General features: G+C 39.1%; 1 protein-coding gene across 3 annotated transcripts in view; it reads left to right on the top strand.

Moving 5' to 3' along the window:
* The first annotated feature begins 4,555 nt into the window (after positions 1 to 4,555).
* si:ch211-207d6.2 (sickle tail protein) overlaps positions 4,556 to 17,111 on the top strand; it is a 44,307-nt gene continuing 31,751 nt past the window's right edge. Inside the window, exon 1 of one of the 3 annotated variants that reach the window (XM_060873417.1) lies at positions 4,556 to 5,035. In XM_060873417.1, coding sequence (XP_060729400.1) covers positions 4,849 to 5,035 — 187 coding nt within the window. In that variant the 5' untranslated portion in view covers positions 4,556 to 4,848. Of the gene's footprint in view, positions 5,036 to 11,328; positions 11,463 to 17,111 lie in introns of those variants that run through there. The other 2 variants (XM_060873411.1, XM_060873424.1) reach the window with 2 other exon arrangements.

The raw sequence follows: 17,111 nt of genomic DNA, 5'->3' as shown, positions 1-17,111 counted from the left end.
GAGCGTCTGTGCAGGTCTGTGAGAGAGAAGATCAGAGACGTGGAAGATAACGAGGCCTGAAACACAGTGGACATCAAAGGCTGAGGTTCGAGCATGTCGGTCAGGTGAGGCATCAGACAACTCGGTGCTGATTATTACACTGCAGCGCACTTCAAATGCCTACATCTCAGGCATCAGGAAAGAATTCTTAACAAAATAAATCAGCATCACGATCGGTAGTACAAATGTGTTTTACAGAAAACTTTTCGGTTTATGCGTGAGACAAAAAGTTTAACCTGTGAGGATCTCATCAGCTTTTTTTCAGGAAATGTAAACATAACAAAAAACATTACATAAAAAAGTAATTTTAGCTTTAGAGCAATGTGATATACAGCACTACACATGCAGTCCTGGACACTGAGCATCCTAATCCTGACTAGGACACATAGCTATTGCCCCTCAGCCTCAATACACATAATGAACACTGTATTTTACCTCTTCTGTAGGTAACAAAGTGACAGTTTTATCACCACGGCTAATGGAGGGGAAAGAGTCAAAGAGCTACAGGACACCTCACTGCCTCTGCTCCCCCTCCGTCCTCTGTGTGAGACATTGTGACCAAGAAAGGACAAAATCAATAACCTATAAGCAGCACGAGAGTCTGTACTTATTCATCCCCCAACCCCCCCCACACACACACACACATACACACTCTGCCAGTTCAGAGGTTAGTCAGATCTGCCGAGTGTTTACTCTCGCGTATCCTTCTGCTCCCAGAAAAGGTGACCTGAATTAACAGCTCAAAAATCTAATTTCCTGAAGACCCAAAGTCAGAGTCACTGCCCTGGAGTACAAGCTGATTCACAGTAAGCACACACAGCTGACTGCATTGCCCTCTGGGACAGGAAAAGAACCTGGTGCTAGAAGTGAAGTACAGAGGAGGATAAACAAATAAATAAATAAAGTTTGTTTCATGTCATATATGAGTATCAGGGTTCAGGTTACAGGAAGCAAAAAAGAACATTTCCTCTACAGCTTCCTGTGTAGAATTTTCTGACGTGAGATTGCAGCTGTTACTCTAGTTTCTTTTTGTGACTGAAATTAGTATATATTTGTCCATGTGCTCATGGTAACAATGGACATATAACTATAGAAACTTAGAAAAAAACATTCTAGCATTCTTGTCACTGGACAGTAAAGAATGTCAATGTAAATAATGTAATTTCTACAACAGTTTGTAGAGTGGAATTGTGCAACCAAGAGCTCCTGAGAAAATAATAGGTCAGCTTCATTTCACAGTTCATTATAGATGGCGATCCAGTCATGGATGATAATTCTGGGAGACTATTGGCAAATCTCTCTGCAGTAGCAGATGTAAATGTGTCTTTAGCATGTCATGGTATGTGATTTCATTTCCACATTTGTGGGTGTTTTATGGTTAATGCATTTATCCAGCAGTTGTATCTGTGTGTCTATTTCCTAGAGGTTTTACGGTATACCTGTTTCCCAAGCAGTTACAGTAATTTGCCTGTTTGTTCTTGTAATTATGGTACAGCAGCCTGCAGGTTTGTTTTCTAGTTGCTTTTGTCATTTTGTTAGTGTATTTATAGTAATTAGAGTAATTTTTGTGTTTGTGATTTTGGTGGACATGCTAATATGATAACTAAGGTAATTTGTCTGTTATCCTATGACTTGACAACTTTTGCTGATTTGCACATTTAGAGTTTGAGTATTTACACTTAGCATGCAGCCCTAACATTTACAATAATTTGTCTTGTTGTTTACATGAGGTGTGTTTTTCCAGCACAGACATAAGTTTGTCCATTTTCTAGGGTGTTTACGGTAGATCCTATCCTAATCCTGTAACAATCCAATTGATAGTTTATTATGGACATCATACTCCAGAAGTTGTTTGTCTGGATTTTTGTCAGTTAGAGATTCTGCCCCAAAATCATGTGTTATTAAGAGATTATGGGAAATGTTCTGTGTCTCTTTGTCAGTCCTGGGACTGAACCTTGGATGACACCATCACATATCTATACAGCTGCACAACTGCATGTCTGTCTTCATAATGAAGCTCATGGTGATATCAGAGCTGCCCCAGCCTCATTAAAGCACAGGCCCCAAGCCTTCCTCGTATATTCCTGTAAACATTTTTCACTGTGAGTAAACACTTCCTGCGATGGTCCCTGAGCAGATACATCTTGTCCTCTTTTATCACAATCCATTAAAAACCTGAGCAGACTAGACCTGAAAGCTCCGGCTCTCAGGATCCGTGTTGCGATCGGCGGTCTCATCAGTCTTCTCACTCCTCCGCTGTGGTTATAGTTTGGAGCCGTTGTGGAGAGAGACTAATGACTGAAAACAACGCTTATGGGAGCCGTATTTTTCTTAGTGTCACAGTTATTGTTCCGTGTGATGGATTTTATGCTCAGCAGGACCCACAGCAGCACTGAGGCAGAAGAAAGAAGGCCCACCTGATATTTGGAGATGCTAATTCTGAATTGCATTTATTACTAAACAGCTTAGACACAGAGATTGTGCTGGCTAAACGTGGAGGGCGTTAATGATTAATCAGAGTAACATACTCATGAGAGGCTTGAATTGGCCTGAAGATGCTGAGGTGGAGATGCTGAAGCTCCCAATGTGACATCTAAAACACATGTCAGCTTTAAGACATACAGGAGAGTTTAGCAAAATAAATAAGTCAATGTTTTCCACAGAGATGTCATTGAAAAATAATCTACAAAGCAGGCTAGAACACACAGGAGTCGATTATTCCCTTATATCAGCATGTTTTATTCATCCAATACCTCTGCCAATTTCACAAAGAATATCATTAGGTTATTATTATGTACAATCAGTAATGTGGACTGTCAAATTCAAGGATCTTGAATATACAAAAGTTAGAGTAATTTAACTATCACTAACATAGTATAATTCTTGGACTTAATTTAGCTATCTTAATGACTTTGGCTGTTGAAGTTAAGTAGCTACTGCTAAAGCTAGCAACAATAGCAAATTGCAACATCACTAAATTATAGATAAGTTTTGTACATAATCCAAACACACAAAAAAAATAAACAAATACATATTTCTTGTTGAAATAATTAGCATTCATTTGATTAGCGTTAACATTTAGAACTTTTTCTCATCATGCAGCAGCACAACTCACTGTTGAGTGAGTTAGCGTAGCTCTGCATCTCTGCCTCCAGCTGCAGTATTTTTGGATTGTTTGTCACCTTTACACATTTGCACACAGAATTTATTTTTCATCCCCAGGGTACGAGAGAAAAAAATTAAAGAGCCGGCCCTTCCTCAGGCTTCTCATGGCCTGCAATAAAAAAATGTTTTAATGATGCAGAGAAAAACTCCGCTCAGGATTTCATGCTTTGAGATGTTTGTTTGTGTTTTGGTATTTTGATTGAGAATGGGCATTTAATCAGTGCTGCTACTGTTAATCATTTGAGAATTATTGATTAAATAGAATTAATAATAATAATACAATGATTCTTTGTTACTTCATTGACACTGTTATAAAGACTGATTAAAGTTCATTTTACTCAATGTTGGAAACCAATTATTTGCAAAACCATATTTTAAAGAAGCCAAAATGCTGCAGTAAGGCTGTGAAATGATTCTCTAATGGCATCATTAAGATAAATTTTATTTACATTTTTTTTATAATGTTTCTAAGTGTTAACTAAAAGGTGGTTGCTGTTTATGTCAGCTAGCTACTGAGATGATAGAGAGCTAAAGTTTGTTAGTGGAATGAGTAAATTTGTCAATGAAATCACATACTAAAGTTTTTGACTTCTATTATGCCACAGTAATTTTTAGCAAAAAGTTAAAATTTTTATTTATTAAAGACCGGTATATTGTCATTTTTATCTGTTTCTAGTTACTTTTACTGATGTGAAAGGTGGCTTTTGTTGTCACTTATGTTACAGCAGTTAAAGCAGTAAACACTTGTTTCAGTCCATTCCAGTTGTATCAGTACACGCCCTCTGAATGAGCTGTTACTATAGAAACAATAATATATTAGATCCAGTGAAATTAATATAAACCTGTGATTTATTGAGCATGTTTCACTAAATAATCAGTAAAATTAGTAAAAAGTAAATCAGGTATAATATTGATATTGCACACTGAGAGCTTTGAGAAAAAAAATCTGGATTCATGACCTAGACCTTGAAAATATATGCAAGTAATCATAAAATCACATATTAAGAATGGGATTCGTAAGATACAAAAAGTTTAAAATCTCACTGTGGATGATGTAAGCAGATGAGACATGCTGATGACAATGTTGTGGATGTGAGTGTGTGTAAACCTGACGTTCTAACCAGCTTCCTGCTTCTGCCGACTTTGATTTTTGTAAACGCTGCAATTTCTTTTGGACGTCCATCATTTCGAGGTTCTTTTCTCTCAGGCTGACGCCATGACGCATGCAGTTAGGGAATAAATCTCTCTCTCTCTCTCTCTCTCTCTCTCTCTCTCTCTCTCTGTCTCTCTGTGCCCGTCTCGCTCCCTCACTCCACAGTAATCGTCTCGCCTCGTTAAATCCATGTGCAGCTCACACAGCTAGCCGAGTGTACGAGGGATCTGAGTCCTGAGCTCAGAGCCAGAGGGAGCGTTTGTGCTGAGTGTGGAGGGATTGGTGAAGCACAGCAGCATTGGAGGGTTGGACTCGGATCTGGTTAGACAGGACAGGGCTGAAGTGGCCTCTTTTCTTGTCCAAACTTCTGAGCAAGCATAATGAAGTTCCTGTGCACAAGGAAACAGCTTTGACTTTATGCTACAGAAGCGAGAAGATCTGGAGATCTCAATCTTGAGAGGGGATACGTCATTACATTGACACAGCACAAAATGATCTCGTCACGTCTGGTGAAAACAGCTAAGCAGTCACGGAAGGAGCTGCCGGGGGATCGCTCCACGATGCTGATCGTGGGAGAGAGGCTGATGAGAGCCGGCAGTGAGGGAAATCTGCTGAGATCCACACCGATCCAACACCAGGAGCTTCAGGAGCACAGCCTGAAGGTGATCACCAAACAAGGTAAGGACTCATACCTTCGACACAGCACTAGTCATCTCAAACAAAACAGCTATTTACACAAAAGCTTCCAAATATAATCAGAATCAGATCTTTTACTGCTGAGGTACCAGGGTAGTGTTACGTCCTGAGCAGAACTAAAGAGAACCCTCATACGATTGCTGAAGCCTCTTCACCCGAAATAAACTGCAGATAGACAACTTGAAAAGAAAAGTGACAACAAATGTCTTTATTTTTCCTCTTCTTCTACAAGGCTAATGTTGTTAATAGGTAAAGAATGTCTATAGCTACCACTTTAGCATATTATATCTAACAAGGCAAAGTATAAAGCATACAAAGGCATGCAATCAATAAACAGATTTCAAATTTAATAAATGCTTCACAACACATTCCTTTAGTCATCCCAATAATGATGTATTTTGTTAAACTTTAAAAAAAACCCTGTAACTTATGCATACAAAAATACTATAAATAAAATACTAAGACTGGACCTTCAATTAGGACAAAAGTAATGACAGTTTCTAAAAGGAAGAATAGATTGTGTTTGTGTGTGTGTGTGTGATTTAGGAGTTGCTCTGCCTCCATTTAGCCGCCGTTTTATCTTTTTTATTATATGAAACAAAGTGATGTAGCTGAGGTTGAACACATTTTCCTGTCTTCAGCTGTAGTCCACGCCCACTTCGGGTTAACAGACACAGATAGTGAGAGTGTCACTGCATTACACCTTTAACGCAGAGTAAAACACAAAGAGCAGTGGACCAAATACCGAGCCTCGAGGAACACCTTATTAGCCAGGTGTTAGCTATAAACTCTACTCGGTCATTGGTGGATGTTTGCACTCTGTCTTACCACTATTCGTTATTTGAATGACTGGATGATGAAACATTTCACAAACATGCCACATTTATTCTCTGTTGGTACAAAAAGTGAAGTTTGCTTACTCTGGCTTTCTGGTGTGTTGTTTGCTTTGCTGGATAATACTGGATAAAGACTGACTAAGGCTCATGTGCTGTGTCATTGTGCGACAGTAGCACACATGTGTATTGTCTCCTGATTCCCGTCTGTACGGAGTGGATTAGTATCACAGTCTCTTCCTGCTGATCGCATACATTCCCTCACTCATGATCTCATTCAAGCTGATCATACTGCACAGTGGCTGAAAAACACACAACACAGAGCTCTGATTCGTACAAGGCAAGCAAAAAAAAATTAAAGCATGTCAAGGCTTTTATCAGTAACTTGTATGGATTGAAATCTGCTCCCAGGATTAAAACATCTTCACATTAATCAAATAAACGTAGTTCAGAGATTTGTCTTTATTTCTATTACAGCCTTCTCGTGACTGCTCTTGTCCTGTCACAGAACTTTACACAGGCTTTTTTATAGCACTTACAGCCCATACTGAGACTGAAGGCCTCCTGATAGTCACGTGTGTTTTTTTTTTTAACTAGACAGTGTCTGATGGATGTCAGCTATCTCCTGACGTCCGGCCTGTTTACTGCACACTTAAAACCCCTGACAGTCAGTTTATTTAAAGGAGATAGAAAGGCCTGTCCTTGTTCAAATGAAGTCTATTTAGAAGCCAAATTGGTCCAGAATTCATTTGAGTGACTTTATAAGTGAGAGAACCGCTGGGGTTTTATCCAGCACAAACAGGAGGGGTGATTGGCAGCTTGGCAGAAAACACTGGACTATTTTTAAGCATTACATTTACATTTACACCATTTGGCAGACGCCCTTATCCAGAGTGACGTACTTAAGTGCTTAAATCTCTATCATTGGATACATTAATGCTGGTTCATACATACATACTTTTTTTTTTTTTTTTTTTAATAAATGCAAAAGATAATGAAAGAAGTGCTAGTTGAAGTGTTTCCTGAATAAGTACTGTAGGTCTCCGTTGACTCAGCCAGTGACTCAGCTGTCCGGACCCCTAGGGGAAGTTCATTCCACCACCTTGGTGCCAGAACAGAAAAGAGTCTTGTAGTATACTTGCCTCTTACCCTGAGAGATGGTGGAACCAGTTGAGCAGTGCTGGTAGATCGGAGGGTGCGGGGTGCAGTGCGAGTATTGATGAGGGCTTTGAGGTAAGAGGGAGCTGGTCCGTTTTTGGCTTTGTAGGCCAGCATCAGTGTTTTGAATCTGATGCGTGCAGCTACCAGAAGCCAGTGGAGGGATCGCAGCAGCGGGGAGGTATGCGAGAACTTAGGCAGGTTGAAAACAAGCCGGGCAGCTGCATTTTGGATCATTTATAGAGGACGAATTGCGTTCATAGGTAGACCTGCTAGCAGTGCGTTGCAGTAATCCAGTCTTGAAATGACAAGAGACTGAACAAGTACCTGAGCAGCCTGTGTGGACAAAAATGGCCGAATCCTTCTAATGTAGAGAAGAAAGTGACATGAACGAATCACATTAGCAACATGAGAGGAAAAGGACAGTTGATTGTCCATGGTTACCCCAAGGTTGCGAGCTGTGGCTGAAGGGGAGATCAGATCGTTGTGCAGGAATACATAGCAAGGTCATGACCTGGGGATGAATCACCTGGGATGAACAGCAGTTCAGTTTTGCTAGGATCGAGCTTTAACTGATGAGCAGTTGCATCATATTTTCATCTCAGGGATAGAAATCTAAGCGCGTAATATCTGATAGATGTTGTAATATGGGATAAATTTAAGCTGACTTTTTAAGAAAACTGTCTCCACCAGATGTGTGAACAAACTGTGAAGCCCAGGATAGACTCTGGATCCCACACAAGGTGTGGCAAGTAAAGTTATCACCTTGCATCCTCTGGTGTTTCTCTGGAAATGGAGATTTCTCTACAGAAGCTCATTAGGTATATAGCTAAGAGCTTAATTGACTAATTAGTGGTTTGGTTAGAAAACCTGCTAACTACATACAAAACATTTGTATTGTTTTTTTATACTGTACCTTCGCTGCAAGTTTATTTAAGGTTATTCCCTTCTGTTTGACATGAAACCTACAGTGTATTGTTGGTAATAAACATAATCAACTTAGATAAAAGGATATCTATCAGGAAGTTTTTAAAAAGTATAAAGCTCTTTTTTTTTGCATTTTGGCCCATCACTAGTTCCTGCTCCACTTCCTGTTTTTGATTTTTTTTTCCATCTGTGATTTTGTTTTTGCTCAAAATTAAACCACTCTAATTGGTGGTTAATATTAAATAACTCTGCCATGTGTGACTAGTTTTTCCCCACCAGTGATATCACACTCTATTAGCTGGGTGGTGGAGGAGAACCGAACCCAAGACCCGAGGCACAGGATGGAATCGGCAGTCCTGGGATCTCTAGAGGAAACAGAATTACCCCAGAGCCTTCACAAATCCTTCATGCTATAGCGGATATTTTGCCGTTGATGTGAAATTATTCAGCAGCCTTAGTCAGAAAATCTGACCAGTGAGAAGCTTCTGCCTTGATGAACTGCACACTATTTTTAAAATGCACCTCCTGTGGCTGTCTTTGTGCAATGCAGAAGTCTGATGTTAATTTTTCCTGAATGGTGTAGCAATGCCATTAAACCACTTGCAAAATTATATGGCGGCAAACCTCACACCTTCATTCATATCTAACTAGAGAAATGGAGGTTTTCTGTAAAACATTCTTTTCAGCCTGTTAGAGAGGAGAATGACAGCAAAAGCCTGGTAAGTTAAGGTCATAGTAAAATTATTAATGCCATGTTGCTGTGATAAAGCAGAAAAAAAGACAACAAACATTTGGAGAGTAGAGATCAGTGAGCACAATGTCAGCGCTAAATCACTGATAAAGTAATGGTGAATTTTGCGTATTGCATCCAGCATTTATTTTCTTCAAATTTCCTGAACGCTCAGCATTAACCCAATAGACATGACATGTTTGATTAACTTCTTGCATGGAATCAATTCAGAGTCGATTCACTTTCTCAACACACTACACTCTGAAGCAGACCGAGACCCACATGACTTAAACGCTCTCGGAAACCAGTGTGATCCCAGGTTCTCAACCTGCCTAAAGAACCACACATAAGAGGAGAACACCCAGAGGTTCTGTTCAAACACACCGAACACTGTGTGTGTGTGTGTCAAAGAACCGCTTCACACTGAGCCCTTCTGTTCCTGAGTCCACACTAATGCACTGCAGTAATTACACCAAACTCCATGTGCTGGTGGTCAAACCCACAACCGGTGATTTAGTCTGAGAGATGATTTTACACACACACACACACACACACAAGCTCAAAGCAGCAGTAGTAAGAAGACAGCATGCTCCTCTCTAACATGCTGCCTCCTCAGTGCTTCCACTCCAGCTCCCATCTGGGACACGCCATGAGCAATCCTCATACTCTCTCTCTCTCTCTCTCTCTCTCTCTCTCTCTCTCTCTCTCTCTCTCTCTCTTTCTCTCACATACACACACACACATGCACACACACATAGAGACTTGTCTTTGATTAGGACTTTATCAAACAGAACAAACCTGTGAGGTTGAGCTCAACAATTCTAAAGAAATTAATTGACTAAAACATTTTTGATTATATTGGATGTTTGGTTCAATAAGTCGACTCTGCTGTGTGTTTCAGCGTTAAGTGACAAGGTTGTATGATGAAGCAGAGTTATTGTTACCACTCTAAAGAGGATTATTTCCCTCAATGATTGGTTAATGTCACTGCATCAGCATGGCTTCTCCATCTGGAAGTTAATAAGACAAAAAGTAGTGCAGCTTCTGGCCAATCAGAATCCAGGATTGATCAGATAATCAATAATATTAGCTGAAATAAGATAAAAATAAAGAAATTGATGAGATTCTGAGAAGTGTAAGCTTTATAAATGAGTTTAAAAAAACATATGCTTCTTCATCTTCATGCCTCAGCAGAACCTTGTCCTCTCTTCCACAGTAAGGCAGTGGTGTAGTCTGACAGTGTTTCATAACGCAGAGGTCTTCTTCCAAGGCTAAGTGAAAATTTTCTGACGTTTCATGACCTTGAATCCATGAGTGGATTCAGCAGCCACGACCCCTCCCCTCAGACACATCAGTGTGATTTCGTCACTTAACGCTTGGGACAGTTTCATCTCTTTCAGGACTGTAGCTTTGTTTTCTGCCCTTTTTCACTGCTCAGGGTTCTAGTGACTGATTCACTAGAACTGATTCTTAAGTGTTTTAAGGAGCTGTGGCCTATGTTATGACACTGAAGGCCTCTTTTAGCTCAGTGAAGGGGGTGTGGTATATGTTATGTCACTGCAGGAAGCATGGCCTCTGTGTCAATCTCAGTGAAGGAGGTTTGGCCTCTGTCTTAGTCTCAGTGAAAGAGGTGTGGTCTCTGGGTCAGTCTCAGTGAAAGAGGTGTGGCCTATGGGTCAGTCTCAGTGAAAGAGGTGTGGTCTCTGGGTCAGTCTCAGTGAAAGAGGTGTGGCCTATGGGTCAGTCTCAGTGAAAGAGGTGTGGTCTCTGGGTCAGTCTCAGTGAAAGAGGTGTGGCCTATGGGTCAGTCTCAGTGAAAGAGGTGTGGACTTTGGGTCAATCGCAGTGAAGGAGGTGTAGCCTCTGGGTCAGTCTCAGTGAAAGAGGTGTGGCCTCTGTGTCATTCTCAGTGACGTAGGTTTGGCCTCTTTGCTTGTCTCAATAAAGGAAGTGTGGCCTCTTTATCAATCACAGTGGAGGAGGTGTGGCCTATGTGCCAGTCTCAATGAAGGAGGTGTGGCCTCTGTATCAGTCTCGGTGAAGGAGGTGTGGCCTCTGTGTCAGTCTCAGTGAAGGAGATGTGTGTATTAGATAGAAGTGATACTCCTGAGTCTCCACTGTGTAGTGGACAACATGATCTACTGTGTGTGTTTGTGTAGTGAAGCGTTACAGCATTACAGAGCTGAGATCAACGCTCCAGGACACGGCTGAACTAAATCAATCAGCTTGGTTTTGTCAAACCCAGAGACTCCCAAAAGGCCTTCATCAGAGCAGTACACACACACACACACACACACACACACACACACACACACATACACAGACATACTAATCTATACTAATAATAAATAACTAGAACTTTTGTCTGTGTGTGCTTGTGTTTGTGCTTGTGTGTGTGTGTGTGTGTGTGTGTGTGTGTGTTTGGGGAAATCTGTTGGTATGCGGGTGACTCCCTACTCAAGGATGTCTTTGTGTAACAGATCCCTCTCCTAAACTCTGACCCTAAACACACACACACTCTGATTTTCACACCTTTTATCCTCCTAACGGAGGTGAGGTCACTTGAGGAGATGGAACACCATTAACCACACAATAGCACTTCCTCTGAATGCAGATCACACACAGACAAACACACACACACGGTCAGAGTTAAACAAACACTCAGTGTGTAATAGAGTGTGTTAGGAAGCAGGACTAGAGCGATTTCTGGACACAACGTTTTCTCGTGTGTGATTTAAAGAGAAGAAAAACGTTTGACTTGGTGAGTTTTTATTTCAATCATATAAATAATGAAGAACAGAGAGAAGGAATTTTTTATAAAATAACTGAAGGTGTGAAGAAGTTTTGTTCAATTTGATACGGCCACGATAATGAAATTTTAGCAGTTATAGTTTGGTGCTATTAACGATTCATTCCTAATTCATTAAAACATTGTTGTGTAAAAAGGACATGTAAAAACGTTTGTGACTGAAGCTAAGATTAGCTTTATTCAAAATGACTGTGTTACCTGATAAATATGATATTTATATAAATTTTAATCACTTTAAATGCAAGTATGAAGATTTTAAATTAAATATTACTTCTAAAATTAAAATATTAATTTAAAAATATTTCAAAACATATAAAAAATGTATTTATGCAAAAATATATGATCTAAGAAAATATTTGAATTTCTTCAGAAATCACTGCCATGATTGTTTTCTAAAACTGTAGATTTATGCAGAGTTTATTGTAATTGTTGAGACCAGCAGCTCTGGCAGCAGTGCAGATATGAAAACGGGATTATATTAATGCTCTCACAGTCCAATCCTGGTGCAAATTCAAATAAACTCTGGTTAAAAGGCTCGGAGTGTCATAATGTCACATATTCACTTGTGAAAGACAAGAACTTGTTTCATGTCCACTTGCAAATTAAGATGGTGTCTCAGGAAATTTCTCACAGTTATAACGGAGCTTTCGAATTACTCTTGTGTTGGTGGATATTTCAGGATCATGTGTGAACTCTGTTCTGAATTTTGTTTGTTAAATTTGGCTTTTTGAAGAAATGGGCATACTAATTCTGATTTTTCTTGTAACTGCATGTTTATATCACATCTTCAAGCTGCACGGTTTCCTGCTTTGCCTTCACCTCATATCATGTAACATAGACCTGAAATAAAGTCTGAGTTCTGAGTTATTTCGCATGACATCTCTCTGTAGGAATCTGAGACATGTTTCAGTTCCAGTACAATGATGGAAATGTCACAGACATCCTGAGGGTGGTTCTGATGCGAACGTAAAGTCACGCTACTGTATAGTCCTTACATCTGCATAGGGTGTGTGTGCTTGTGTGTGCATGTGGGCACGATGTAGATTTGTTCAGCTATGTTTGATATATGTGATATTATTATTTGAGTTTACCAGGTTTTAGCAAAATGTCCAGTTTTACTAGACCACAAAACCCAGAAAAATAACCTAACTAAGAAAATAGCCACTGGAGAAAGAGAGATACATTTTTCTTCTTTCTCTCTAACGTAAGGTCACAGTAGTGCTGTCATTATCCATTTCATATGCCCTCTTTTCATTTCCAAGTATTTACAATATACCTTACAATAGACATTGCTCTGTACCTCATATAAACACTGCCTGCATTTACAGTCTGCCTTTTTTATATTAAATTAAATTCTGTTAATTAGTAAATAATCATAACTATAAAACAATAACTTGGATGCTCTTCTATTAGCCCAATATGGCATCCCTGTCATTAACTGTCCTGTTTGCTGCTCTTACCCTGAGCATTGGGGCAGCATGATTCTTGGCCCAATTCACTATTTGCATTTGCAGCAGTTCCCATGCTTAACCACAAGGTGTAATGATAACTCTGTGGTGTTAAACAAGGCAGTGAGCAACATCTAGAATGGCAAGTGAATCCGAGACCATTATTTAAAATATGTAACTATTCATTTTGAGGGCTGAATGTGGATGAGCCACTGCTGGAGTCTGTATTTATTTATTGTAACGCTGTTAAATTAACACCACACAGACACACAGTATTAAATCTGATCGAAAAGGAAGAGACTTTCTGGATTAGTCATTAAGCTGAAAGTCAAATCTCAATAACAAGTTTAAGAATCATAACGAGGAAGAGAAATGATTTTCTTTGTATTTCGTCTGCAAATCATTAAAGTGTCACAGCTCTTTATTGGCTAGATCAAATCAAATTTCAGTAATTATTTGAATTGCCCAAGTGGAACTTTGGTTCTCTCTGAGTTTCTCATTAGAAAGCAGAACTTGGCTTGAACTCCTCACACAGGTTCCAGTGTTAATGTTGAGGTTATATGCAGCTTGTCAAAGGAAGAGAGATGAATACAGACATAATTGAGCTCCTGCAGCCGAACTCACGTGGAAGAACTGATAGAAGCCGAGATTTATCTGAAGGTGAGATAATCAGGGTTAAAGTAAAATTGAATGACAAAGCTGCAGCTACTCAAGGACATGGAACAGTTTAACTGTTTTTGTAAATCAGCCTCTTTATAGTAATGCTAGTTCATGTGTTAGCATGTTTAATGCTAGCTTGTGGATTAGTTACTATAATGCACATGAAATCCATCAGTGCTTAGATGTACACTGGCAATATATCTTTATTATTTTATTAATTATTTGTTGATTTAGGTGGAGGAAGTAATTTTTTTCTTTTAGGGTTCACTAGATGATTAAGGTTTCCTAGCTCCTAAAGCATTTAAAGAATTATTTCTGTTGTAGGATTTTACACAGAATATTTTGTGTAGAAAATATGACTCTAAGATCTTTGTGTGGAAGGATTTTATTTTTTTTCTAACTATACTGAAAATCTCTCTCTCTCTCTCTCTCTCTCTCTCTCTCTCTCTCTCTCTCTCTCTCTCTCACTCTCTCATAATTTTCCAGCATGTTTGTGGTTTAAGTTTAATTGGAGGCAGATTTCTAGACGTTTCTATCAGCATGTAGAGATATGAAATGTTATTTTGGTCTGTTAATAAGTGAGCAGAAGTCTCTTCTATAAATGTCCTTTATATAAACTTTAAAATGATTTAAGTCCACTCCCGGGAGCTCTGGTTTCAAGATCCGAGAACTCATTAAAAACATCCGTGTGTGTGTGTGTGTGTGTGTGTGTGTGTGTGTGTTTTTGAGGAAATCGTCCCCTACACTTGACCTCACACAGTTGGAAAATGAGCTAGGAGTAGGACAATGCCTGGATTTTCTCCACCATGCTTCTGGATTTTCCAGGGAAGGAAAATAAAGAAGCTTTTTTTGCAGCAAAACATTAACAGAGATCCAATACACACACACTTGTTTTGTTGTTACAGGCATGTCCCAAATGCTACCGTCTAAAAGAACAGGTCAAGATCATCACCAGATGAGGCTTTTTATTTCTAGGGTGAGGTGTGCTCGCTTGTAATTAAGACATAACTAATAATTCATAATAATTATCCATTTCAATTAAATTGTAATTATCTCATTATTAAGTGGATTGCTTGGGTTCTACAATCTGACACACCTGTGACATATCACTCTAACTGAATTCTTCTCGTTCTCTCCCTCTCTCTCCCTCTGTCTCGCTTGCTCTCTCTCTCTCTCTCTCTCTCTCTCTCTCTCTCTCTGTGTTTCTGCATGTGTGTATGTGTATTGTCCAATGCATTAGTAAACACAATCACGTTTTCAAAGAACACTAGTGTGTGAACAGCTGCTCTGTCATCAGTCATCTAGGACCTATCTAAAAGTGCTAATGATGCTGTTGTGTGCACAGAACCTTCCAGATGTTTGAACATTTAGTGCCATATTTTACACCAGCATCCATAACAACAGATACTCAGCATCTGGTGGAAGAACAATGAGAGGCCTTCTAGTATAGCGATATAATAAATCTGTCTGGTGTGAGATGCAAGATACACAGTGAAGGGGCTGGGCTTCTGAACCTCGTGCAATTTAGCATTTTTGTTTTAATTACTTCATTTTAAATTCTCTGAAATCCGATGATAAGTGTAATGTAAGCAGAGATGTTCGAAGTGTTAGAAACAAAGCATGTAAACTTTTCTGTCCTGAATATGTTAAGTTCAGTTTACCTTTGATAGTTATATAGTGCTGTCACTGGAGACTCCTTCCACACATGATACACAAACACAGTTTAGAACCAGTTTATTATCAGTGGAGAATGTGCTGTACACAGCCAGGTGAATGACCTGTTACTAAAGAACTATATCAGTTAATTAATATATTAATATATTATATTAATATAAACTCGAGCCACTGTCATGGCTGCTGTTTTTAATTAGCTGACAAGTACACACCTTCTAACCAATCAGAGCCCAGATCTCAGCAACTCTGTGGTGTAAATGGTATTGGTATAAGAAGTATATTTGTGAACAAAAAAGGAATGTGATTTGGTCAGGTGAGGCCTGAAGCCTGGTTCCACTCAGAATTTCTGATCTGAGATCGCAGTTATTCCTAGATAGATTCCTGATGAGCCATGTTTGTGTGTGTGTGTGTGTGTATATCTGTGACTGTGCGTATCTGTGTTACTGTGTGTGGGTGTGTGTGTACTGTGCGTATGACCCATGTGTTACTCTGTATGGGTGTACACGATAATGTGTTTATCTGTGTTACTGTGTGTGTGTGTGTGTGTGTGTGTGTGTGTGTGTGTGTGTGTGTGTGTGTGTTTGGGAACTGTGTGTATCTGTGTTACTGTGTGTGTGGGTGTGTGTGTGTCTGTACTCTGTGTGTGTGTGTGTGTGTGTGTGTACACAATACTGTGTTTATTCATGTTACTGTGTTACTGTGTGTGTCTGTACTGTGAGTGTGTGTGAGAGAGAGATGTGTGTGTGTAGCTGTTATTGTGCATGTGATATGGAGTTAAATAAAAACCATAAACACTGACTGATCTCACAGCCTCTGTCTCTCCAGCGGATCTGGATGAGCCACAACACGCAGTTCTGTCTGTCTTCTAAAATGGGCTTGGGGTGGAATTTAAATCTCATTAAAGAATGGAGGGAAAGTACATGAAAAGCAAAACAATGATATCCTGTTAACAGACACAAATCTTTTCAGTTTCTTGGGTAAGAGTCTTGAGCCTGGAGCCGCTTCTGTATAAGGAAGAGTATTGTTAATGTTAATTGCCACATTTATTATTGCGGCTGCATTCACTTTAAAATACTTTATTCATTTGAGTGACTTTGCTAGGGTGTTATTAAGTATGCTAGTTCTAGCTAGTTCTAGTGTTTCAGTGTTCTATTAGCCGAATAAATAACAGTTTGTTACTGTAATCAGTCATTTACACACACACTGCAAATATGAAAACAATACAGAATTATCAGGAACATCAACATTTACCTCATAAGTGCTGGTAAATAAGTAATAAATTGCTCCATATGACTAAAATAACACTGTGATTAATTTAGCATAAACCACTAATCAATCTCAGAGGAATTGTTCATTGCTGTACTGTTACAAAGCAGGAGTGTTATTTTTTGTCATGATATATGTTTGTAATTGTGTTAGAACCTGGTATATATTACTTAGAATATATTAGCTCATTGGAATCATAACAGGAAGTGATCTGTACATCATGTGGAGTTGGAAAGTGGAAAGTTATGAAGTATTTTCCGTACAAAACAATGGCTCAGATCATGTAGGAGTGTAATTACAGTTCAGTCAGATTATGATGTCATTCAGCTTTTATTAAAATGATGGCCTCAAACTGTGGCTCTGTCTTAAATGCATTTTTACCTGATAGGATGTAAACTAACTTTAAAAAAATATCTGGGATTTGTTTGATAATAATAAATTAGGTAACTCGCTTGGAACCATAACAAGCTGTCACTGGATTTTGTTAGCTAAACATAGTTCTATTAAAAAGATATTCACTGTAGCTAGCAGGCTAACATTCCACAGAGTTTAT

Source organism: Tachysurus vachellii, chromosome 1 (genome assembly GCF_030014155.1).
Source record: "Tachysurus vachellii isolate PV-2020 chromosome 1, HZAU_Pvac_v1, whole genome shotgun sequence".
NCBI lineage: Eukaryota > Metazoa > Chordata > Actinopteri > Siluriformes > Bagridae > Tachysurus > Tachysurus vachellii.
Note: the sequence above shows the minus strand (reverse complement) of the source record. Positions and strands in the feature narration are given on the sequence as shown.